This window comes from Leptonotus elevatus, chromosome 14 (genome assembly GCF_054856555.1).
Source record: "Leptonotus elevatus isolate MCC_2025b chromosome 14, RoL_Lele_1.0, whole genome shotgun sequence".
Classification (NCBI taxonomy): Eukaryota; Metazoa; Chordata; class Actinopteri; order Syngnathiformes; family Syngnathidae; genus Leptonotus; species Leptonotus elevatus.
In genome coordinates this window covers 9,185,146-9,209,305 of record NC_141252.1, presented here as the reverse complement: position 1 = coordinate 9,209,305, position 24,160 = coordinate 9,185,146, and the positions used below count along the sequence as shown (strand labels likewise).

The following is a 24,160-nucleotide window of genomic DNA, read 5'->3' as shown; positions in this document are numbered from 1 at the left end:
CTTCAATTTTATTTATTTTTTTACAATGAGGTATCACTGACAACTCCGTTTTCTGCATGTACATAAGCAAAGTAACACCAATAAACTAAAAGTCAAACAGTTCAAAGCAATCCGCCATTAGTACCACATGCAAACACACGGTCTGACCTCACTTTACAACACTAGCACTAACCTTACTTAACCCACTAAGCCTCCTTCCCATGGCAGTCATGTGACTGAACAGTCTGCCCACATGAGGTAGAAGATGATACCAAGCGATAAGAAGGGAGCAGTCTGGCATTCAATTATCTCATTTAATTGGTAAATGTGCGTACTAGTGAAGGCATCTTGTAACTTTTAAGTCATTGAGTTGCAAGATGTTGTAGGAAAAAAACAAACCGACCACGCAAAGCTTGCCAGACTCTGCAAATGTTTATACACATATTGAATCAGGAGCATCCAACAGGGCACGCTAAGAAAGAGACACTGCACGGCTGTTCTCCACCTGTGTTCTCCTGGTCAAACTGCTTTCCACAACCTCAAATTTTGGCAGTCAATGTAAACACACCGTAGTGTGCGTCCTGTGGAAAAGCTGTGACTCATTCAAAACATATGTCAAATATACAGTTCCACCTTGCTGGGCCGGAATAATCCCGCAGGCAGAAACCTGAGGAGGAGAGACAACACTACAGTCGGGCTGTTACAAACATGTTCTGTTCTCAGGTAAGTCATTGGAAAGTCTGATGAAGGCAGCAACAGAAGAGACTGACTTGATTTTGAACGTGATCAAACTCAAAAGTGGAAAAATGCACAACACAACTTTTCGGTATGCCAAGTAAGCAAAGTTAACCAACGATTGCACTTACTAATGAAAAAGAGAATCTTCTAAGTTTCATCTGAGATGACAACTCTCTTTTACAGAAGTTGTATTGAATCTGTTGTAATCTTCTATATCGTAGCATGGTTTCATTTGTAAACCTGAACTTGACCGAAAATAATTGCCTCTATAGTCTTCTCAAAATAGTTGGAAAAATATCAGGAATTCAGACGGCCAGGCTCATCCTGAGGAAGGTTTACGCTATTTTGAATTGCGCTAATCATCCACTCCAAAACGAGTTTGAACTTTTGCCCTCGGGCCGTCAGTTTAGGGCTCCCAGGAGGACTAAAAGGCTCCGGGTTTCATTTATCCCAAGTGAAAATTATTTACCGGTACTTAATGGTACCTCAACCTAAGGTTGCTCATATTCTTGGATATCATACCATTGTTTCATTTCTACTGTGGTAAGTGCTACTTTAGATATTGTATCAGGACATTTTCCACTTGAGGTTTTGTCACAGTCAAGTTCTTTCTGCACAACTCCAAAGTTGTTTAAACGTTTCATCTAGCTTCTAGTTCCTCAACAATCACTATAAAGCAGATCAGCAGCTCCAGGGTCTGCCGCAAGCTGCCAAAAGTCACGCTAGGATGTCAACATCAGCTGCAGTGCAAAGAGAAAACAAACTTTTATGTTCACTGCCGAGACGGTTCACATTTTACAAGGTTAGAGGAGCTGGGCGGGCCATTTGTTTTGTTTGGTTTTCCCAGGCGGCCGAGGCATTTCTACCAAGCCTTTTCCGTCATTCTGGGCAAAAGTCAGTTACAAGCTCAAGAGCATACTTCAATACCATCTGTTAGATGATGAAAAACAAAGATGGCGGAGACCTGATGGCACCTTGCACACTTTGAGTATAAAAAAAGCCCAAAAAGGTTATGAAGCAGCAGGAGACTCATGAAAGTATGTTTAGCGGGACCAAATGTGTTGCTTTTTGGGAGTGGAAGCTGATCTCACCTTGGAGACTTATTTTGACTTTTTCACATGAACATATGCGTAAACCCAACGGTGTCGGAGCAGTAGCGGGAGCCGTTACTGCACTCTTAATGGAGCGTGACAGCGTTCAGGAGAGTTGCAAGGGAAATTGTGTGTGCATGTCGGGCCTGGGGGCCTGGGGGCGGCTGGGGGGCAGGGAGTGGGGGGGGGGGGGTAGGGTGAGCGGGGGCTGTGGGTTGGGGGCGCGGGCCATGTTGGGGTGGGGGGCGCTCCTGCTCCTGGGTTTGCTCTCCGGCCGGTGGCCCCTGCGGGGTCCGGGGGTTGTCCCTTGGCGCTGCCGCGGCCTGGGGGGCCCTGAGGTGTTGCGCTTGCTCTGTCCTGGCAGGGGTCGACGGCTCCCCTCTTTGGTGGAGATTTTCATGCATGCCAGATCCACCACACCAGCATCTATCGAAACTCAGACACAATCTGCTTCTTTCCTCTGGTCGTTGAATCGGTGGAGGCTGGTGTCTGTGGATCTCACTCTGCTTCGTCTGTCCTTCCTTCCTTTCCTCAGTCTCTCCTTTGGTCTCTTGAGGTCTCCCTGATTTGTTGGAATTTAGATGTTTCTGGGGTTGGTAAAGGACTCTGGTTGGTCGCCCGGTGGGTGGTGGGTGGTGTCTGGTCGGTGCTGGATTTCACTTTATTTTCTTTTCTTTGGTCCTTCCTCGGGTCTCCTGACGGCCTCACGAATCTGGCTGGATTCTGAAGTGTTCGGTTTAGGTGAACGGTATGGGATTTTTTTATAGGTTTTAGGTGAACTAATGAATACACACTCACACGCACGCACATGCAGAAAAAAAATTAATTAAAAAAATAAATAATAATAAAATAAAATAAAGAGTGTGTCAATGCTGATGACATGTCAAATCGGTAAAATTACCGAATGAACTGAGCTCTCCAGGAAAAGAAAAAAGAAAACAGCGGTATTACAGTCTAAATAAAAAGGAGGAGGCCGTAGTTGATGGAGTCACTGTCTCCTAAAAGCAATAATCTCATGACGGCTGGATTTGGCTGTGCAATTTGATCACAATTTATCTTGAAGCCGCTCTCCCCAGAATAACTACGCAGAAAATGCAGATGATATATTTTATTTATCATATGCTATTATTCTGTGAACCAGATGCCGCAATGACAATTATGTAAAAACATAATTTTTGGTCATTTGGAATAAGTTGTTTTATCTTTGCTTTGCAAATGTCTTCAGCTGTTCTGTTTGTTAATGCTTCTAGGTATTCTGCTTTTGGTTGCGTGAAGCATATTGAGGTGTATCATAAAGTTCCAATATCTTGTTATAGATGTGCATCATGCATCATTTCGAGTGTGACTCGTATTTGAATTACTGCAATAATGCGGAATTTCACAATTATTTTTCGCTTTGCTATATAATTGCATCAAATGTGACAAATTCATTCCGACTGCAGAAAGAGCCTTCCTTGACTTATGATAAACATTCTCCCCACAGCGAAGAATTCTGGGTCACATCTTTGAGTGAAAGTGACAACAGGACAACACACCTCATAAAGAGTCACCACCCTACTCGCTCACACAAACAACCCTAGAGTGGTCCGGACTACAAATCAATGGTGGAGTTCATTAATGAAGAAGTGCTGGGCGTCAGAGGACAATGGGCAGCAACAGAGGTTGTCTCAGGGAATCCGGGAAAGGACAGACTGATGGATGAGGAGCATGTCATGTGCTTTTGACCCCTCAAATGACAAGTGCCCAACCCCTTAACCTCCTTTTAGGCTAATAAGATTGTTGAGGAACACACACACACACACACATAACCACTGAGTCTCATTTCACTATGGTAGAATCGAACGTTTGAACTTTTCTGATACTGGTTAAGATTGTGGCTTTGCGCTGATTGAGTCCAGACGGTAACCTTTGCCCCTGAAAGAGCCACAGAGAAAGCTGCTGCATCATAATGAAGGCCTTGATAGAGTGTGTCTCTGCATGATAACGCTAACTCGACGGTAGAGTCCCTATGGGATGCCGCAATGCCTCTTATTTCAAACACAGTACCCCACAGGAATAACTTAGTACCGAACGAAAAATGAGAAGTGGTTTGGCAATAATCTTTGGTCAAACAACAACATGACAACTAACCCTAACCCTAAAATCCAATGGGCAACAAAAAGGGTACAGACATTTTTTTTTAATTTGGTAGCCTTGGTCTGCATGCAAGAGACGTCTGGTCCACCACAGACAACGATACCTATTTTTGTACTGTTCCAAGAAGTTAGCAAACACAAAAATGATTAAGAAAATAATGCTTGTGCTATTCATAAAAAGACAAAACGTTTTTGATACCTGGGTCAAAACTGATAAACTCTTCCAAAGAATTTTGTATAAATCACAAGTCTTGTTTTTTGTCAATATATTTACCAACACAATGTTGGATGTAGACGTGTATGGCTGAAGCCAGACACACAAGCATTGTGCTAATCCTGCCAGAATCCCTTTGCAATTACAGGGAGCATTAAGCTTCTTAGGAGGTATGCTCAAGACTGGCCATATCTGCTCACTTGGGACCGACTGACCATTTAGGCAATATGTGTGAGTGCTTGTCCATCCATCCATGTGTCTCTAAGGCTATTAGATGTGGATTTCCCCGTGCATTGATAATCCACGTGTCTGAATCCTTGTTAAAACTTTCCTCTGAGCCACCTGTTCTAAAGGCAGCAGCTGCTGCTCCCAGCGTGGTCACTACTGTTCCCGCCAAACGTTGGAGGAGGAGGAGGAACTGAGCTGTTAGAAAACCCAGAAACAACACAAGATGACAGACCAACACATGGTCAAGACGTACGAGAGAACGCTTGCCACCTCGTGTCATCGCATTGGCCATAAACTGGATCATGTTAAATGAGGCGATTAAGCACCCGGTAGTGGTGAACAAGAATAACAGTCATGTAGCGCGGCGTTATTAAGTGCGGCCAGCTGGAAAGATAGTATCACAGAAGACGCAGACCAGAATCAAGTTAAGGCAACGAGTGGTTCACTGTGAACACAAAAGTATAATAGGCTAAAACAAGCTCACAGAAGGAGCTCATAAACTGCTCTATGAACTCTCTTGAGTTCATAGAAAGCTTACTTGCTTTTTAACGAGCCTCATTACGTCGCCATGCCCAACCATCTGGAATCTGAAAGTCTGGTGAGGCATTCACAGCCAGTGCCAGCATAATTGATGCTGGGAATACCATCGCCATTCCCAGAGGTATTCCAGAGTAATCCAGCTACAAAATCAACAGCGAGGCAACTTGTTTGACCGTCGCATAGCTGGCATACCGCTGTGAAGCACTTCAGCTGGATGACTGATGACGCTGCCTTTAGAAGTCCGCTCAACAACACCCGCAGCAATGACCCATGATGAATGACTTACTGTAACTATAAATACTTTTTGCCAAGCCAATTAAGACCAAGAAATGTGGACACCAAATGGGAAAGTAGAAAGGTTGGTGGAAATCGCTCCGTTTTGGCAAAGACACACAATAATTGCAGTGTTGCAATTTGAATTGAGGTGAGAAAGCTCTTAATTCAAGGAAATATTGATTCGCAAGATTTGATGTAAGATATCAGGTGTCAATGGGCACATATTCTTATAGAGCCTTTCAACGCAGATTAAAAACAAATGAAGGAAGTCAAGAGTCTGCGTCGCAAGCACTGTACTTGTCAGGCAACTAGAATTGACCAAATGTAAATTTACAGTTTGCAGCTGTGTGGAGAAGGAAGCGTGATCAAAGTATGGATTGTCATGAACGGATTAGTGAGCATTGCTTTGCAACAACAAGCCTGAATACTGACACTTTGCAAGTCTTTGGCTCAAGTCAGATTCGTTTCATACAATAAATATGAAGTCACGGTTGAGGGTTGCACTTGAGGTCTTGTACATTTTACAGGGACTTCGGAATTTGTATTCCCATTATCAGACCATCCTTAACGGTAATGTCCTAGAGAGACAGACCCATTGTAGAGATACTCCATCCAGAGCATTACATATAAATGTAACCAAATCTCTCAGGAAAAAAAATATAAATAAATGAATAAATACATTTAACCAAATCAGCCTAGATCCCTGGTCCCTGGTTCAACCCAGAATCCTGAGTCCAGTTATGAGTAACCTCTGCTAGAAAACATTTAAATGCCTGCCATCAGGGCTAAGGTAAAAGTGGATGCACTTGGGGACGTGAATGTGTCAAGGACAGAACAAGTCTTTAGTGCATCACTTCGGGCGTTGCTCTGCCTGACAACATCCAGTAACTGGGGCAAGCCTCAGACAGATATTCCCCAAGCTCAGGTAGCAGCATTTTAACCACGATCAATACTTCACAAGGACGTCAACTCAGTCCCCGGGGATACTGTTAGCTCCTCCTCCTGATGGAGCTTGTGTGGTCACATATTTGACATAGAAAGCAGAGAACACAGTAGGTTTTGTGTTTAAATGTTCAAAAGCAACTGATGGAAACTGAAAAAATAATGAGAAATCCCACCTAGGGGCTGTTTTATACAAGACCATTTTGGAAACTGAAAACAGATAAAAGGTACAATTTGGCCAACCATTTTTCAAAACATTTGAAAAGGTGTCGGAAAGTGGAATTTGTATTTTCTAGCCGCAGTGCTATCACCAACTGGTAGTACAATTAAGAGTACTGATTTCATCAGTCAACCGACCAAATGCAACAAAATGCATGCAAGCCGATCTTAGGTCTACACGCCTACATCATGCTCTTATCTTTGCATGACATATCACATCATATCAAGATACTCCATTCATCGAATTGTAAAAGCATAACACTGGGTCTAGAAAGATAATCATCATTTTCAGCTTTTCATCTTTAATCGCTTTCATTTGCAGTTCCACGGACAGCCTCTAATTCTTCCGAGAAAATGTACCCACGATCAGAATGATTGGGTTCCAAACAGGCGACCACTCACCTGACTGTACATCATTATTATCAGATCCGTGAAAAGAGTGGAGACAGAAAAGTCACTCTTAGGGGGGTCGTGACACAAAGCCCAGCATCCTCTTACTGGATAAACAGGTTTTTACCACTGTGGTTTTACGGGCAGCAGCACACACAAGTGCAAACATGCAAACACACACGTACACGTGCACGCACGCACACATGCAGGAGCTCTACGAATTGCACCTAATAACCACTCGTTTCAGACTATGAGCCTAATAATATCACCTGTTGGATGCAAATTGGGTGTAAGGAAATATTGTATATAAAAACAATGAGCGGTTGCTTGAAAACAAGCAACCCAATAATATGTACAACAATAACAATATGTACTTTCCAAACATGTTGTGAGTATAACGTGTTACAATGTTGTAGGTTGTGTTCTGACCAAGCAGGTCGCATACTTTCGCAATGAGCGACTACCTGTACATCAACCATCGTAAATACTGTATGTCAACAAACACAGGCAACACACACTTTATTAGAGACAACTATAATGTGGCTTCCGCACGCTAACTCCCAAATAGCCGCTAATTTGCGGGCTAACTGTTAGCTCGTGGGCTAACCATTCACCCACACGCTAACCCCGGGATAACTCCCAAATAGCCGCTAAAAAAACGCTATTAGGTTAGCGAGCTAGCCGATTAGCTTGCGGGCTAACCATTCACCCACAAGCTAACTCGCAAATAGCTGCTAATTTGTGAACTGTTAGCTCGCGGGCTAACCGTTCACCCACACGCTAACCGCGGGATAACTCCCAAATAGCCGCTAAAAAAAGGCTATTAGGTAAGCCCGCGAGCTAACCAAATAACCAAGCTAATAGCCACAAATTGCTGCTTATTGGCTGATAGCACTGCATGAGCAACCAATCAGATGGTGGCTAATGCTACAGTGAGTCAACAGCCGCTGACGGAGGAGAAAAGCGCCCGCAAAAATAAATAACGGCCATCAAAACAAAAAAAGAGGCCGATGCTGATATTCATAAAATGCTGAATATCGGCGCCGATTATCGTCCAGGCCGATTATCGGTCTATCCCTACACTTTATGTCTGATTCCTTTCCTGGCAAAGACTTAAATGTAACCTAGGGTCTATTTTGTTTAATAACATCTAGTTTTCTTGTACATTTAGAAGAGAAAGAAGCATCCCAGAAATATACCCTGCCCCTGATTGCTCTACTTGCTGCTCAATTTCTAACTAACGTGACCATTCAATACAAACTAGATGTTGAAAGCCATCTGGTGCAACAGATTAATGCATTAATCACACGCAACACAAACCAATTAATCCCCTTTGTTAACAAATTGCACCCTAAGAAAAACCTTTGTGTAAACCAAACAGACGCATTGTCATCACCTGAAGGATTTGCCTAAGCTAAATTAATAAGGTTGAAACTAAGTTGAGAGTAAAAAAATCTTCTTGAGATTAGTGCTTTGAAGTTCACATCATGACAGTCAATATCCAATTAGGAGCCAAGCCAGAAGACACAATCTTTTCAAACGCTTCGATAAAGATGTAAAAAAGCGGATTTGTAAAAGATGAATGTCAAAGTGCGTTTGTGACTGTTCACAGCTCAAACTACGATAAATGCAAATGTTCCCTATGCACTGCGCCATTTCGTTGCCACCGCTAACAATAAGGCCTTGTGTTAGCTGAGCCAAAACACTGGCAGATCAAGTCAAAAAAACAACAACAGTGGAACAACAGTTGAGCGGAGTCAACAGCGACACTTTGAAACAAAGCTGCCCAATTCTATTCAAACTAGCGGACGGCCCAGCAGTAACGTCTCCAATTTCGCATGCTAAACTGACATTTTCTTCCAAACCGAACAGAAATAACCCCCAAACAGATTAATTATAATAATCCAGCGACAAGGTTGCGTAACCAGGTGACGATTTCAGCCGACAGCCTGAGCAGGTGTCTGTCGGTGTAAAAATACAAATAAACCGAAGCGTGGAAGCTCAGACAGTTTAAAGGGTGAAGTTGTTGACACTGAGCCCAGATGTGGATTAGCCTTAGGTTAAAAAAGAAAAAAGAAAAAGTGTCTCTTGGGAATGTTTATACAATGGGAAGGTAGAATGCGCAGACAATAGTGGAACTACTTAAAGCATTTCAAAATGAGACTGATACTTTCGAGGAAAGCATCACAAAAACTCAAATTGCCTTCCAACATGACATACCTTAATTGCCTGTGTGGTTTTTTTTTGTCTTTTTTTTTGCCATACTTATTCCAAATAGAGCAATGGGTGTTAAACCCGTGTCCATCTCCCATCAACGACGTAGTACTTTCATTAGCGTTTGCTTTCTTTAATTAAACTGAGCTTTGACACTTGTGACACTTGTAGGAGAGCAGAAGTTACAAGACAACTGAAATGATACTTCATCACGACGATTGCTTAATTCTCTGCCGTAGCATCTGCTATGGGTTCGCGGCTGACTCGGCCAAAGCATCTGTGTTTATCGGACAGCCTGCCGCCATAACATTCGGCTAGCAAAGTGTCAAAGTATCTCCACAAAGCTTAAATTGCTTCTACTCCACCTGCCCCCAAGACCTGGCAGGTTGATTAAGTAGTACAGTGGTACCTCGGAGTTTGAACACAATTTGTTCCTGTGAAGTGTTCAAAGTCCGAATTGTTCAACCTCCGAAACATTTTTTCCCATAGGAAATAATGTAAATGCAATTAATTTGTTCCCAGGCTCCAAAAACTGAAAATTCTTATTTTAATTACTATTCATGTAAAAAAACATGTACTCCCTGTACAGTATTTAAACAATAACTTTTTGGTTGTGGTGTGATGGCCTCAGTGGATGAAAAATGCTACGTTAATGAATGCATGCTTTAGTTCAGTGCTGAGTTAGTGTATTTTACATTGGGCATATTGCTAGACTACCAAGGGGTCCTTGTGCGCTGTTTAGCGTCAGGCACGTTGTTGAACAGCTAAGGGGGGTCCTTGTGCCAGTATTTACGGAAGTAGTTACAACAGCACAATAATCTCCTTCCTAAATCCACTATGGTCCATAGCCCTGTACGTTTTTCTTTTCTGCCACCACCACTGTTGATTTTCTTTGGGCCCATGTCAAAGAAAATTGTCGTGGAAAAATCTGAATGCGCTCACGAATGTATGGATTTGACCCTGGAATGGTTTATTTGTCACTTCCTATGTCGGTGAAGATTGCCAGGCATACTAGTCATTAGGGGTGTGACAAAAAAAATAGATTCTCATAAGAATCGCAATTCTCATTTAGTACGATTCAGAATCTATTCTAAATGTCCCAAAATCGATTTTATTTCAACCATTTGATACTGTCTTCCCTTTGTTTGTGTGTGCCTTTATTGGGAGCGCTGTTCATGGTGTACCTGATTTGGCCACTTAGGGGCAGTGTGGTTCCACATGGTCTGATACACTGTTAAATTGTAGCCACATTAGAGAGTAGAAGGAAAAAGTCACAATCAAGTTATTCCAATAAAAAAAAAATTTTTGCAGCTATCTTTAGAGTGATAAAAGTGCCGCAAGTAGCGCGCTAATTAGCAGTAGCGAGTCAAAAAACATTGTTAATCAAATAATTTTGAATGAAAAATATTTTTTAATCGAAAATTGATTCTGAATCAAATCGGAATCGAATCAAATCCTGAGACATTCAAAGATTCCCACCGCTAATGGTCATAGCAAATTTTTTTTTTTTTTAAACAAGCTAAACTCTTATGGATTCATTCCAAAGTGTAACATCTTCACCAACCAAGAAGAGTGCAATTGCCTTGATTGCACGTTCTTTCTTAGAGGTTCCTCTGCAGTTTGCTTGCTTACAGGTAAAACATTTGCAGACAGAGGAAGTGACCAAGTGGCCCACGTCACCTGACATCTTATAGAGGCAGAGGCACACTAACACACATATATACATGTAGTACACACACAGCCTGCCGCCAACCAGCTCATGTGGGAAATTCTATTTTTACCACCGGGGCTGGGCGAGGCTCTATGCCGTGGAGCACACAAAGTCGGGAAACTCTCACAAGGGAGAGGGATGCCGACGGGGAACGAAACGGAAACCCTCCTCCAGAAAACCTGCATGTAGCAAGGAAGCAGCACAAAAGTGCTTCCAACCCCCATGCAACCGTTAAACGGGACATCATATTTGCATCTAAGATAGATTTGGATCTAAGTTGTTAAGTCAATAGAGAAACCCCTCACAGCCCAGTGCCTATGAATGTCACATAACACTCACTACTCATGAGATACACATGCACTACCTGTTAATGAGATCCAATGCAAGAAATATGCCTTTACAAAGATCATAATGTGATCGACTCACATTCATTTGTAAAACATTTAAGAATGGCTGTTATAAATGTTATTCTCATGTAATTCAACTTGGGTTCCAAAAATGTGCATTTTAGGCTCAATGAATTCACTCTTAATTGCCTATAGGTGTCAATGTTAGGGTGAATGATTGTCTATATGTACCTTGCAACTGGCTGGCGACCAGTTCCGGGTGTAGCCCGCCTCTCGGGGAGAGGCTACAAGTGCTACAATTTACGGATTCATGTATGTCATGTATTAAATGTTGTCAACTGTTTAATTTAATTTATTAGTAATGAATTTGGTGATTCTATCACATACGGCCAGAGGGAGCCCACGTGTCACACGTGGTATGGTGCCTGACGTTACGAGAATATTATCAACATCGCCAACGTGTATTATTAAAGTGTGCGTCCACTCAATCGTGTTATTTATGTCAACAGTGATTCCCCACAAGTTCACCTGCCAAGGAAAACAATCCAATTAAAATTAATTGGTCCCCAATTTTTTTGGGGAGGCCATCAATCTATGCCAACGATGTATGTTACATTCCCTCCCACTAGATGGCAGAAGGTACACAATTAACCTGTGTATCCACTTTTTTGGGCATTTTTGTTTTAGTGATGCGCCGTTATTTGTTTTTCTAGTTTTACAACTCAATGAGAGTTGGCAAAGACTACTCACTTCCTCCAGTGCGGCTACGGTGTTCCTGCAATGGGACATCCTGGTGGTGAAGTTGGAGGCGGTGGGTGACTTGTAGTCCTCGTTGGTCTCCACCACAAACTCAGAGACTGTGATCTGGTCAGGCATAATTAACACTCCCAACACCGTTTTCCACCTTTACTGTCGGATAAACAGGTGACGAGTTATTTTCAACTACGCCTCCTTTCTCTGTTCTGGTATAAGAAAGGGGGGAGAAAAGTTCAAAGAAGCGGTAATTGTGTCCTTGACGACCCCGACTGACAGTGAACCATGTCTGGGTAAGATCTTGGACAACGCTCGGTCCCCGACACGGTGCTCCGCGGTGATGGGGTAGTTTTCTTAGCCTCTGGCTACCTTTCAGTTGAGGTACTGCCACTCCATTCGGGTTAAACGGTTGTCCCTCGATTGGATATAGACCTTGAAGTTCCCTCCGTGAAGTCTTTTGTCCTCTCGTGTCCAAACGTGGGACTTGAAGGGGTAGACTAGTTCACGACAGCGGCAGCGATCCCCGGGAAACAACAAGAATACGTCTTCATCCGAAGCGCATGGAATCCACAAAGGTAGAGGAGGGGGAATCAACGGACCGGCAGCAGCCAATAGGAAACAGCGCCTGGGAAGCGGGAGCCAATCAGAATTGAGTGTGGGCGTGTTCTTGTGCTACCTTTGGGTACTCTACTGAAACGATCGTAATTATGACCACTCTGAAGACATCATTGCACACGATTAAAAGTAAACTGGACCGAGCAAGATCTGAATTTTTATTACTATTTACTCAGGGCCATAGAAATATTTTTCGCTTTTATGTTTTACGATTCCTAACTTTCTTTTAGTTGTGTGTTGGAGATGACAAATTTTTCTAGTAGTACATGAATGCAACATCCTGGTTAAATTGTCCTTTAAAATAGTGTGTTGAATGAATGAATTAAAACATTCATTCATAATCTTTCCTCTATCTTTTAAGCTTATGCCACGCTATGACAAAATAGTGCAGGGAGTCTAGAAAATATGCTTCAAAGAACTTTATAACGTTGTATTTAAAATGGATCGTGTTTTAATCAATACCATGGGGGAATTAATGGTGTTATTGACACTATGCAGTTAGATTCTATGCTGTGATCGAATTTTGCTGACAATGTGTTATATTTCAAAGTATGCATCATTCCTTATTCGATACAGTAAACTAGCATGCTTTTGTATTTATCACCATGAGGGAAATAAAGTTTATGTACACTCTCTCTATGCATTTACCATTACTTGAATGTATCAATAGAGACACAAAAACACAACGGTGTTCATTCATTGAACAGTGAAGAACTGGATGAACAGGATCTACGCTGATGCTGGCATTAAGACATTACACGTTGTATGCCCCCCGCCCTTTTTTTTTTTTTTTTTTTTTTTGTGCCTGAATAAACTAGTTCCAACCCAAGGCAGAGTTGGGTATAAATAGCATCAGAGCAGCCTAGACAGCCCTTCAAATCAAAAAGTGGACAGTGCTTTTCACACATTATTGCAGTTCTGCAGTGTCTCCTGGCAAGCTGCTTAATGAAGCGTCCCAGATTTGGCCTGACCCTGTCTGGCACAAAGGCCTCATCCGCTTTATGAAATGAAAATGCAGACACCTTGACAAATATCTGCTATCCAGATTCATAGTTGCTCAGTTAGAGGGCAGCAGAATATCCAGCTTTCCACCTGTTTAGAGACTTCTGCGTCAATAGCCTAAATTCAGTCACACATAAAATATGCCTAAAAAGTCAAACAAAACTTTATTGCTGGCTTTGACATAACCAAACAACATATGAAAGAGTCTGGTTACTCAGTCGGAACAATGTATGAGCGTTAGCATTGATACATTTTGCAAGTGAAAGCTCATGTAAATAAAATGAAATGTTAAAAATATTAGCTAGCTTCTCTGGACGTTTTCATGTTAGTCATAAACTGTTTTTGTATTCTTTCCAATAGATTTTTTTCTTTTTTAAATCAAAGTGGAAAATCAACCAGTCATAACGAATTACTTGCGAGACTCTACTTCACATTTCTCTAAATACTAAATGTTCCAAATTGATGAATGTATGTCATGTATTTGTCTATGTACCATGCATTTTTCAGAAGCATGATAAATGCATTTACTTCTTCCATTTTCGGGGATTAGAATTTGTCATGTACAGCGAGGCGCTATCTTGCAAATCAAACCATAACATATGTTCTACAGCAGGCAAAAAAAAAAAAAAACCCAGTCCAGCAGAAACTCGACGCAATTAAAGGCACCAAGTACAACCTGTTTAGAATATGCACACAACGTGCATGACATTCTTGGCTTGCAACACACCCACCTCTTCATGAGATACATATTAACGCTACACAATGTCATGCTGGCCAATGCAAGAGCCGTATCTTAGCAAAAAGAACAATGCTCAGTATGTACTAATAAATGGCTATAATTTCCAGTGCAGAACTGAGATAGGGTTTTAATATTATGAAACTGCTATCTTTGTTTTGTTTTTTAAAAGAAATACTAGCTATTTTCTGGTTATTAAACTACAGTAATGTAGTGACTGTAGTCTATAAGTAAAGCATTATAAATCAAGAGCCCCCTCTGGTGGATATTTGAACTTCTATTAAAAAGAAAGAAAGAAAGATGCTCAAAACAGGAAGAGTTTCACTCATTTAATGTCACATTTTCAAACAACAAATGGGTGAAAGTGGCAACGGCGGGAACATAAAATAAAAGATTACGTACCACAATTTAATTATGTCTATTATTATTGGTCACAAACACTAAACGGATGATATTAATAAATTCAAGTGTCACATATTAAGGACAAGCGGCCACACTTCAAAAATTGTACCCATATAGTTGCACCAAACTATTGCTGAATGCGTTTATACAAACGGTCGCACTTCGTACCACTTCGTGACGTATGTTGTACCAAATGACTGCTCGCCACAAATGCATTAAAATAAATTCATTTTGTTCTCCAGCAGCTTCGATTTTGAACTCAAAGTCCAAATGAGATTGTTTGTGTGGCAATTGTTGGGTAGAGATACTGATATGCCATCTAGGTAGACTCTATTGAGAGAGAGAGAGAGAGAGAGAGAGAGAGAGAGAGAGAGAGAGAGAGAGAGAGAGAGAGAGAGAGAGAGAGAGAGAGAGAGAGAGAGAGAGAGAGAGAGAGAGAGAGAGAGAGAGAGAGAGAAAAAAAAACTTGCTTCAAAGAGGAAGGGTTGCATTCGTCAGTCATCGTTGTCTCCTTTTGCTGGTTTTATTTTACTCTCACCATCCTCAAGACTTGCCTGATGCGAGTGCACAGTCAAAGGAAGCTGAGAGCACCTTGCAGATGGACTGAGCCTGCTCCTGTTTAACATTTTTAAAAAAACAGCCAATCGAGTATTTTTTTTTTTTTTTAATACCGCATATATTTATTCATTCGTTGACACTCACATAGCTGTTGCACTGGTACACCCAGACGCTGCATCCCTCCTGCTCGGGGTCGGTGGTTTTGAGAGCCAGGAGGTTCTTCCCCGCGCCAAGGCCGTCGTCGTAGCACAGCATGCGCACGATCAGGTAGAGAGGGTGGCGATGCAACACATCCTGAAGGAATAATAATAATACCTTTTAGCTATCATACTAGCGTCAGAATGTTATTAAAAGTTATTGGTGTACAACAAAACTAGATAGAAAATCCTCCTGTGAGGCGAGTCGCTACATTTAGACAAATGTAGTGCTTTGCTGCCATCTTGTGGCATCAAGAAGCAGTTAAAAACTTTTCGCAGCGTGTCAATAATTACTGGCGGATTTTTTACTATTCATGTCAAGAAGTGTAATTCAAGTCAATACAATTGTATGCGTTCAGCCCAAGGTTATTTTAGTTAACTAAAACTAATGAAAAAACTCAAACTAAAAAAAATAAAATAAACAGTTTTGTTAACAAAATAAAATAAAAACGAAAATGCTTTTAAAAAAAACGAAAACTAAATGAAACTACATTTTACAAAACTAACTATAATTAGAGCAAAATGTCCTCCGTTTTAGTCTTTGGTAATCAATTAAATGCATGAGCCTTTGGGGATGATTTATTTTGATTTTAACTGGAATAAGGACATTTGAAAGTGTGTCACACAAAAGTGACATTATCTAGCAGTAGCCAATAGAAAAGCACCGTCAGATGACGTTGCTCCCATGGTGTTTTTTTTTTTTAATATTGCGCACAAGTAATACACACTTTTAAAAAAACTAGAACTAATACTAAAACTAAGCATTTATGAAATAACTAAATCTAATGAAAACAGAACCGCCCTGAAAACTAATCAAAACTAACAAAATAAAAACGAACTAAAAATTCCAAAACTCTAATAACCCTGGTTCAGCCTTCATTAAAAAATAATTCTCTGTTTTGATTGGCTGCTTCATTCTTGTCACACAAAAGTAAATACAGATGAGTATAGTCTTAAAAAAACTTAACATTGTACTCAGCAGCTAAGATGGAGATATTTCCTATGTCAATTAATATCATCACACGTTAGTGGTGAGATTACAAAAAAAGTCGAGTCAAACGTGAATTTATAACAATTTAAAACACACAAACACTTTGGTAAAGAAACAAGGACTCACACACTGGTCCAGAGAGGCCACTTTGACTCCGTGTTTCGACACAATTAAGATCATTTCCTCCTCTCCTGGCACAAATGGCAGCTTTCCGTCTTGCTTTAAAAAAATAAACAATAAAAATAAAAAATAATATATATATTTTTTTTAAATAAAGAGAGATTTGATTTCATACAGCTCTTATACTGTACCTGATTCGATAAACTTTTTTTTTTTACCTGAGCGGCATCAATGTAGTTGATGAGGTCGAGAGGTTCCTGGAGCGTCTTGCTCATGTCAAACTGCAACCTCTCAATGGCTCCCACATACTTCACACGGAACTCTGCGCACGTTTCGGATGTGTTGTTTCCTAAGGTCATGCATTTTGGCATCCATGAGGAGGAGGAAATTGAATAAAAGTGCCCGGATGATGAAGTCCCACTGACCCGAGCACTTGGCGGAGTCCGTGTCGAGGCTGGCGACTGTGCTGGACCTGGATAGGCCACCCAAACTGGAGTCTACAGACTACGGAAGACCATAACATTAGGTACCTGCATGATCTAATGAAATACAAAAAACGACATGCATTTTTATTTTTTATTTTTAAACAGCCGCAGTCTTCACACATCACTAGTGCCAGATCTCATTCGATTGCATTGGGGTAGCCTAGTCTATGTTGTCGAGTTAGAGTGAGTCTGGTTACCGTACCTTACTTTTGGTGCTGATCTCACTGCTCTGAGAGCTACTGCTGCTGTGGCGTTTTTTCACCTTGCGGAACATCTTTTACTTTCGCATCCTGGACCGCCGCTCCCAGCCCACCTCCAACCTAAACACCACCAAACATTTTTAACATGTTGCAACTTGGAAGACGACAGAAAAGTCCTAATTTTGCTTGACAATACGTATTATATTCAGTATATACTATTATGTTAATTCACATTTACTTGTTTGTCTAATAGCCTTTATATGTATTTATTTGGGCACCAAAAAAAAACACATTATCTCCCTGTGATAACTAATATATTGTATAATACTGCATTCCTTTTTTATTTCCTTAAAAAAAAAATCGTAAATTCAATAATAATTCATTACATTGCTTCCCGCAGACCAAAAGCTGCTGTGGGTGCATGCGGCCATAAAATATTTAGGAGTCACATATCTGTTACACAATTCCCGTTAGCCCAAGTATAATTTATATTCGCAAATTACATGTTATGGCATGAATAACTCTGTTGTGGCCAGCGCCTAAATTTAGTAACGAAAACACTCGAGTAAAACCGTTCATTAGTCGGTAGTCACATCCCACGCTCAATGTCGATTTCGTTTCAACGCTGAAGTTGGTTGACTTTCACTCCCTTGAAAGCCTGCAGTTATTAAAATAAATTCAGCACGTGCATACCTATCCGCGGTGATGACGCGTCAGTGTACCGTTAACATAACTTCGTTGATCACCCTGCCTGCCTTCAACAGGGCGTTTGTCGGCTTTTATTCCTATGAGTTTAGCTTCTCGAGTAGTTTCACAGCCTCCACCCAACGCTTCTTAAAGGGACCTACCCAATTTAAACCCGTAACGGCTCTAAATGTAGACTACTTTCACCAGAGCTGAACATTAAACCAAAACACCTGCAATTGTTTTTACTTTTGATACATTGTGAAGTATTTTATTATAATTTGTCCTAAAATACACATTATTCTGGAACAGACCATTTATTCCGGAACATTCGCTATTTCCTCTTATTCGTATCGGCGGTGTTTTGAGAGACAACCGGAAGTGTCCCGTTTGTCGAGGGACCGCCTACTCATTCATTTTCAAAACATTGCGCTATGATTTTATTGTGATAGTTGTCATTTTTACGCTGTGCTTTTCGGTAGGTATGGCTTCAAAACGCAAAGTGGAGGTGGTCGTCCCGGCAGAGGAGAGTGACCAGCTCCATATTCGTCCGCTGTACGCTGACAAATTAATTAATTATGTATTCATATGATTGTATCTCTATGTAAATTAATGTTAGCTAACGTTATTTTGTGTGCGTATTTTCTTCAGGGGTGCTGGACAGGAGGTTGGGAGGTCTTGTATTATCCTGGAGTTCAAAGGAAGAAAAATTATGGTAACTAATTATTTATTGTAGCCAATTTTTTGACAGCTAGAAGGAGGGAGAGAGAATATATGTATGTTTGGAGGCTATAATTTGTTTTACTTTGTGTGTTTGTCAGCTGGACTGTGGCATCCACCCTGGCTTAGAGGGAATGGATGCCCTCCCCTACATAGACTTGATTGACCCAGCAGAGATTGACCTGCTGCTCATCAGCCAGTGAGTCTCTCTCATTTTTTTTTCAGGAGAAGGAATTTGCCCTTTTTTTGAGTTGCAAATAAGATTGCATGTCGTACCATGCCTGGATCATGTTTTCGTTTAATTAGGATAGACCCGACTATTTATATACAAGCAATTAAAAAGTCAATTTTATATACTGTATTAAATGTAACTTTAGAAACATACAACGTGGGACTAAATATTACATTTGTTTTGTCTCCAGTTTCCACCTTGATCACTGTGGGGCTCTGCCTTGGTTCCTCCAGAAGACCAGCTTCAAAGGCAGAACCTTCATGACCCACGCCACTAAGGCCATCTACCGCTGGCTCCTGTCCGACTATGTCAAAGTCAGGTCAGTTACGAAACCCTTTATTTGAGTTTAAACTACAATACACCTGTAATTTGTCCTCTTTTTTTTTTTTTTTGTGTAGCAACATTTCTGCAGACGACATGCTATACACCGAGACGGACCTGGAGGAGAGCATGGATAAGATTGAGACCATCAACTTCCATGAGGTCAAGGAGGTGGCGGGGATCAAGTTCTGGTGCTACCACGCCGGCCATGTGCTGGGAGCGGCCATGTTTATGATTGAAATAGCCGGTGTCAAGGTAGCAGCTTTTAATTGACTATAGAGTACTATTATAGTCGGTGGAACCTCCGGAATAAAACAATTGAAATAAATGTTTAATTCTGTTCCTTACAAAGCTGCTGTACACTGGAGACTTCTCACGACAGGAAGACAGGCACCTCATGGCGGCTGAGATCCCTAGCGTCAAACCGGACATCTTAATCATTGTACTATCCCGAAATTCAACATTTCTCCCAAAAAAAAAAGAAAAAAGTTTTTCCTTGATCTTGAGGTGACCAAAAGTGTTTTTAATTGTTCTTGTGCAGGAGTCCACCTACGGCACGCACATCCATGAGAAGCGCGAAGAGCGCGAGGCTCGCTTTTGTAACACGGTCCATGACATCGTCAACAGAGAGGGCCGCTGTTTGATCCCCGTGTTCGCGTTGGGGCGAGCCCAGGAACTGCTGCTCATACTGGGTGAGACAATGTTTGGAATTATTGTCAATCATCAAGTCTCAATAATTTTGACATAATTTAGACAACAGGAACAATCGGTAGCAGTTTCTAGCATCTCAAGTCAACTTTATTTATAAACAGTAGCTGTTACTCATTTAAGCTGTATTCATACAACAGACATTAAATATACAGTATTTAAAATTACTGTTATGCTAAAACAATATACTGGAACAGTGAAACCTTCAAAGTCAAGTCAAACTTGCAATGAAACCAGCATGTGCGATAACATACTTGAAATATTTGTTGCCTTGTTCATTTAGCCATTAAAATAGTCATTGAAAATAATTAAATTTAAATGTATGCATCTTATTAAACAATCAATTACTTGATTAATTGTAAATATTTAAATAAAAACAGTCAAATAAAATATTTCATACATTTAAATTATTTTATTAACTCATTCACTGCCATTGACGGCTATAAACGTCCAAAATCCATTTTAAACTAATTCTATTTCTATAACATTTTTTTCCGCTTTTGTTGAAAACCTAGAATTTTTTTATTGTACATTTAGTTTTGTACATGACATTTGTGATTAACCGCAGGTTAACTAGTGAAGTCATGCAATTAATTACGATTAAAAACTTAAATTGCCTGACGCCCTGAATTTTTTATATTTTCTTTCTTCTTCTTTTTTTTATTCAATCACTGCCGTTGACAGCTATAAACGTCAAAAATTCATTTGAACTATTTCTATTAGTTAAACATTTTTTTCCCACTTTTGTTAAGAGTATGAAAACCTAGAATTTTTTTTATTGTACATTTAAGAACATATAGAATTTGTGATTAATCAGTGAAGTCATGTAATTTAAATAAAAATTTTAAAAAATTAATCGCCTCTTGCCCCTTATTTTGAATAATTTTTTCAATGAATTTATGGCAGTGAATGAGTTAATAATCAAATGTTATTTAATTAATTATAGATAACTATTAAAAAATAATTTGAAACCATTTTACACTCAAATCTTTTTCTACGGTTTACCTGTCCCATCTAATGGCAAAATCAAATGTCACTTCTTTTTTTTTAAACCTGCAGACGAGTACTGGCAGAACCATCCGGAGCTCCATGACATCCCCATCTACTATGCCTCGTCCTTGGCCAAGAAGTGCATGGCCGTGTACCAGACCTACGTCAACGCCATGAACGACAAGATTCGCAAAGCCATCAACATAAACAACCCTTTTGTCTTCAAGCACATCAGCAACCTCAAGGTAAAGGAGAGCTTGTCAGTGATGTACAGTGGCTAGAAAAAGTCCACACACCCCTATTCAAATGCAAGTTTTCTTGTGGGATGTTATTCTCATTTGGGGGCGGGGGGGGCTAAATGAAAACTGACTCGGGCGTCTTAAAATTGTAGAGCATGGACCACTTTGACGATATCGGCCCCAGTGTGGTGATGGCGTCCCCTGGCATGATGCAGAGCGGCCTCTCCAGGGAGCTCTTTGAAAGCTGGTGCACAGACAAGAGAAATGGAGTTATCATCGCCGGCTACTGTGTGGAGGGAACATTGGCCAAGGTCAGCTGGCACCATTTTCCCCACATGAGCGCATACATGTGCATGTCAGTGTGAGAAAAGTTCATTTCGTACGCTAGTTCAGTTCGTGAAGGGAAACTTGTGAAAATATTCATTGAAGGTTGGGGAATAGTTTTAAGAAGTCCAATTTCTACATTAAAAATGTTTATGTAATGTTAAAATTTCTATAGATTTTGAATTTGGGGGATTATTTTTTTTTGCTGTTAGCAAAAAACTATGGGTTTTTTTTGCGTATTAGGGCCACGTATAAATATATTTTTTAGAGGGCAGGGGCAATATTCCGAGAAAAAAACTTGCAAATGCAACTCAGTGGTGACTGCGTTTGTTGCGCAGCACATCATGTCCGAGCCGGAGGAGATCACCACCATGTCAGGACAAAAGCTGCAGCTCAAGATGTCGGTGGACTACATCTCCTTCTCGGCCCACACTGACTACCAGCAGACCAGCGAGTTCATTCGTGCTCTTAAACCTCCGCACGTGGTAGGGAAGCATAACAAAAAAAAAAAAAAGTATTAACTAGTTAGCTACACACACAGGGCAACATTATTAAGTATGTTTTTTATATATATATATATATATATATATATATATATATATATAGCTATACAGTGCTTTGTGAAAGTATTAGCTCCTCTTTATTTTTCTTTTTTTTTACATTTTGCCACATTGCAGGCATTAAACATAAAGATTAAAAATTAAAAACAGAACTTTTTTTTTTTTTTTACAAAATACCTGAAAAGTAGTTCATGTGAAATTATTACACCCCCTTTTCTCTCAGTGCAGCCAAATAAAATACCTGAAAAGTAGTTCATGTGAAATTATTACACCCCCTTTTCTCTCAGTGCAGCCAAACAAAATACCTGAAAAGTAGTTCATGTGAAATTATTACACCCCCTTTTCTCTCAGTGCAGCCAACTGACCCCAGAAGTTCCTCGATGATTTCTGAATGATCCAGTTGTTGCCAATTTGATTGGCCTGTGTAAATTCATCTATTTAAGTGTCTAGTGCTGTCGATCGGTTGAAAATGGCCTCTTGCCGCCCTCAGATCTTGGTCCACGGCGAGCAGAACGAGATGGCGCGCCTGAAAGCGGCGCTTATCCGAGAGTACGAGGACAACGATCAGGTTCACATCGAAGTCCACAACCCCCGTAACACAGAGTCTGTTACCCTCAACTTCAGAGGAGAGAAACTGGCCAAGGTTATTAAACGTCATTCATTTCGTTAGCTTACGCAGACGCAATGAAATATATCCTATTGTGACAGTAATGAGTAAAAAAAAAAAAAAAAGAAAGTATGCTATGAGGCTACGTGTTGATGGTTTGATGAGCTTTCATAGCCCTGATGTGATTGCGCTGTTGTGTTCAGGTGATGGGCTCTCTGGCGGATCAGAAATGCATTCAGGGTCAGAGGGTGTCGGGCATCCTGGTGAAGAAGAACTTCAACTACCACATCCTCAACCCCTCGGACCTTTCACGTGAGTCAACGACCCACCCGTCGTGCCGCGCGGTACGTGTCAACATGCTAGGTTTTTGCAGTGTATACAGAGCTGGCCATGAGTACAGTGAAGCAGACGCAGGCCGTCCCCTTCACTGGACCCTACTCGCTGCTCGTCTGCCACCTGAGGAACCTCACAGGTGAGCCTTCATGCATGCATTTGACATTTATCTGCAGATTTTGCACACACACAAAAACTGGTTAACTACAGGTGACGTGGAAGAGCTGGATGGAACCGAGAAGAAGACGCTGAGGATCTTCCAAAGTATCACTCTGATCCACGAAGTGGGCATGGTTCTGCTGGAGGTGAGCGCCGGGACGCTCGTCGGCGAACATCGGCTGCGCCGCAGTTGTCCGACTTCTCCTATTTTGCTTTCAGTGGATTGCTAACCCGCTCAACGACATGTACGCCGACGCCATCACCACCGTGGTGCTGGAGGTCCAGTCCAATCCAAAGGCTCAGAAAGGTTGGGAGTAGTTGTTGGTAACGGGACATGAGATCTAGTCTAATAGTAAATCACTTGTTTGTATGTTTAGTCATGGAAAACCAAAGTTCCATTTTAGACATGGACGTCTTTCAGAGTCGACTAGAAGTCATGTTACAGTGAGTAGTGTGACATATTTACAGTCCCCGTTGTCATGATCAGAAGGGCTAAGTCAGCTTTGTTTGGTTTCAGGGACATGTTTGGACAGGACTACGTGGACATCAGCGATAGTCAAAATATCTCGGTGACCGTCGACGGCAAGACGGTGAATATTTGCTTGGAAACACGGGTGAGACGCTTTTTCATATTGTGCGACATTGCTTCTGGACCTTTCCACACATTTTTTAACATCTTAGGGACAAAAAAAAAATGGACGCGTGTTTTTACAGCTCATACATCTCCCCAAGTCTCCTTGCCTTGTCGTCACACCCAATTTACCCATTTCTCCCACCCCAGTCGGTGAGCAACGAGGATGAGGACACAGAAGACGAGTCCCTGAGGGAGCTGGTGGAGCAAGCCGTGCATCGCCTCTTTGATGCCCTCAACCCGATCACGTCATTCATGCCATCGCTCAAGTCTTGAGTTGATTGCGTTTTTGAAGTGACACCTTGCATTAGCTCCGGATAACACTAACTCACGTTGAAGAGCTCATAGATCAGTGTCAGTATTTTTAACATGTGTTGTTGTTGTTGTTGTTTTTAACATGCAAGCACTTCTATTTATTTGTATTTATAGTATTTATATGTTGCTAAAAAAAATTGTGCACTGACTTGAGGTGACTTGTGTTTTAACCCTTAATGTGAATTTCTAACTGAACTAAATGGTCAGTATTTAACAACAAACTAGCGTCGAGGGTCATCTTTTCTCAGCAATTT

General features: G+C 41.0%; 3 protein-coding genes across 7 annotated transcripts in view; 1 reads left to right on the top strand and 2 right to left on the bottom strand.

The window, feature by feature from the left end:
* Window positions 1–12,343, bottom strand: part of asap2a (ArfGAP with SH3 domain, ankyrin repeat and PH domain 2a) — a 43,387-nt gene extending 31,044 nt beyond the window's left edge. For both annotated transcript variants that reach the window (XM_086094729.1, XM_086094728.1), the window contains exon 1: window positions 11,775–12,343. In XM_086094729.1, the coding sequence (XP_085950855.1) occupies window positions 11,775–11,900 (126 nt within the window). In that variant the 5' untranslated portion in view covers window positions 11,901–12,343. The remainder of the gene's footprint in view (window positions 1–11,774) is intronic.
* Window positions 12,344–14,446: 2,103 nt separating this feature from the next.
* Window positions 14,447–17,915, bottom strand: itgb1bp1 (integrin beta 1 binding protein 1). Of its 4 annotated transcripts, none has more exons than XR_015097103.1 (8): window positions 17,777–17,915; window positions 17,086–17,203; window positions 16,824–16,902; window positions 16,617–16,747; window positions 16,405–16,497; window positions 15,235–15,384; window positions 14,990–15,147; window positions 14,447–14,883 (listed from the first exon to the last, which is right to left on the bottom strand). XR_015097103.1 is itself a non-coding variant. In XM_086095019.1 (8 exons), the coding sequence occupies exons 2-7, from the start codon at window positions 17,155–17,157 to the stop codon at window positions 15,076–15,078; spliced, it is 597 nt and encodes a 198-aa protein (XP_085951145.1). In that variant the 5' UTR covers window positions 17,158–17,203; window positions 17,777–17,915; the 3' UTR covers window positions 14,447–14,862; window positions 15,071–15,075. The 4 variants fall into 4 exon arrangements, 3 of the variants coding, with proteins under 3 accessions (XP_085951145.1, XP_085951146.1, XP_085951143.1); XM_086095019.1 differs by having other exon boundaries at window positions 14,447–14,862; window positions 15,071–15,147; XM_086095020.1 differs by having other exon boundaries at window positions 14,447–14,862; window positions 15,087–15,147.
* Window positions 17,916–18,129: 214 nt separating this feature from the next.
* Window positions 18,130–24,127, top strand: LOC147162889 (cleavage and polyadenylation specificity factor subunit 3). Its single transcript, XM_086094296.1, has 18 exons — window positions 18,130–18,322; window positions 18,419–18,482; window positions 18,589–18,686; window positions 18,910–19,038; window positions 19,118–19,295; window positions 19,393–19,482; window positions 19,582–19,732; window positions 20,808–20,983; window positions 21,130–21,288; window positions 21,640–21,786; window positions 22,352–22,504; window positions 22,672–22,780; window positions 22,842–22,940; window positions 23,012–23,106; window positions 23,180–23,267; window positions 23,338–23,404; window positions 23,478–23,574; window positions 23,742–24,127. Exons 1-18 carry the CDS (start codon window positions 18,252–18,254, stop codon window positions 23,865–23,867), a joined length of 2,097 nt encoding a protein of 698 aa, XP_085950422.1. The 5' UTR covers window positions 18,130–18,251; the 3' UTR covers window positions 23,868–24,127.
* The last annotated feature ends 33 nt before the right edge of the window (window positions 24,128–24,160 follow it).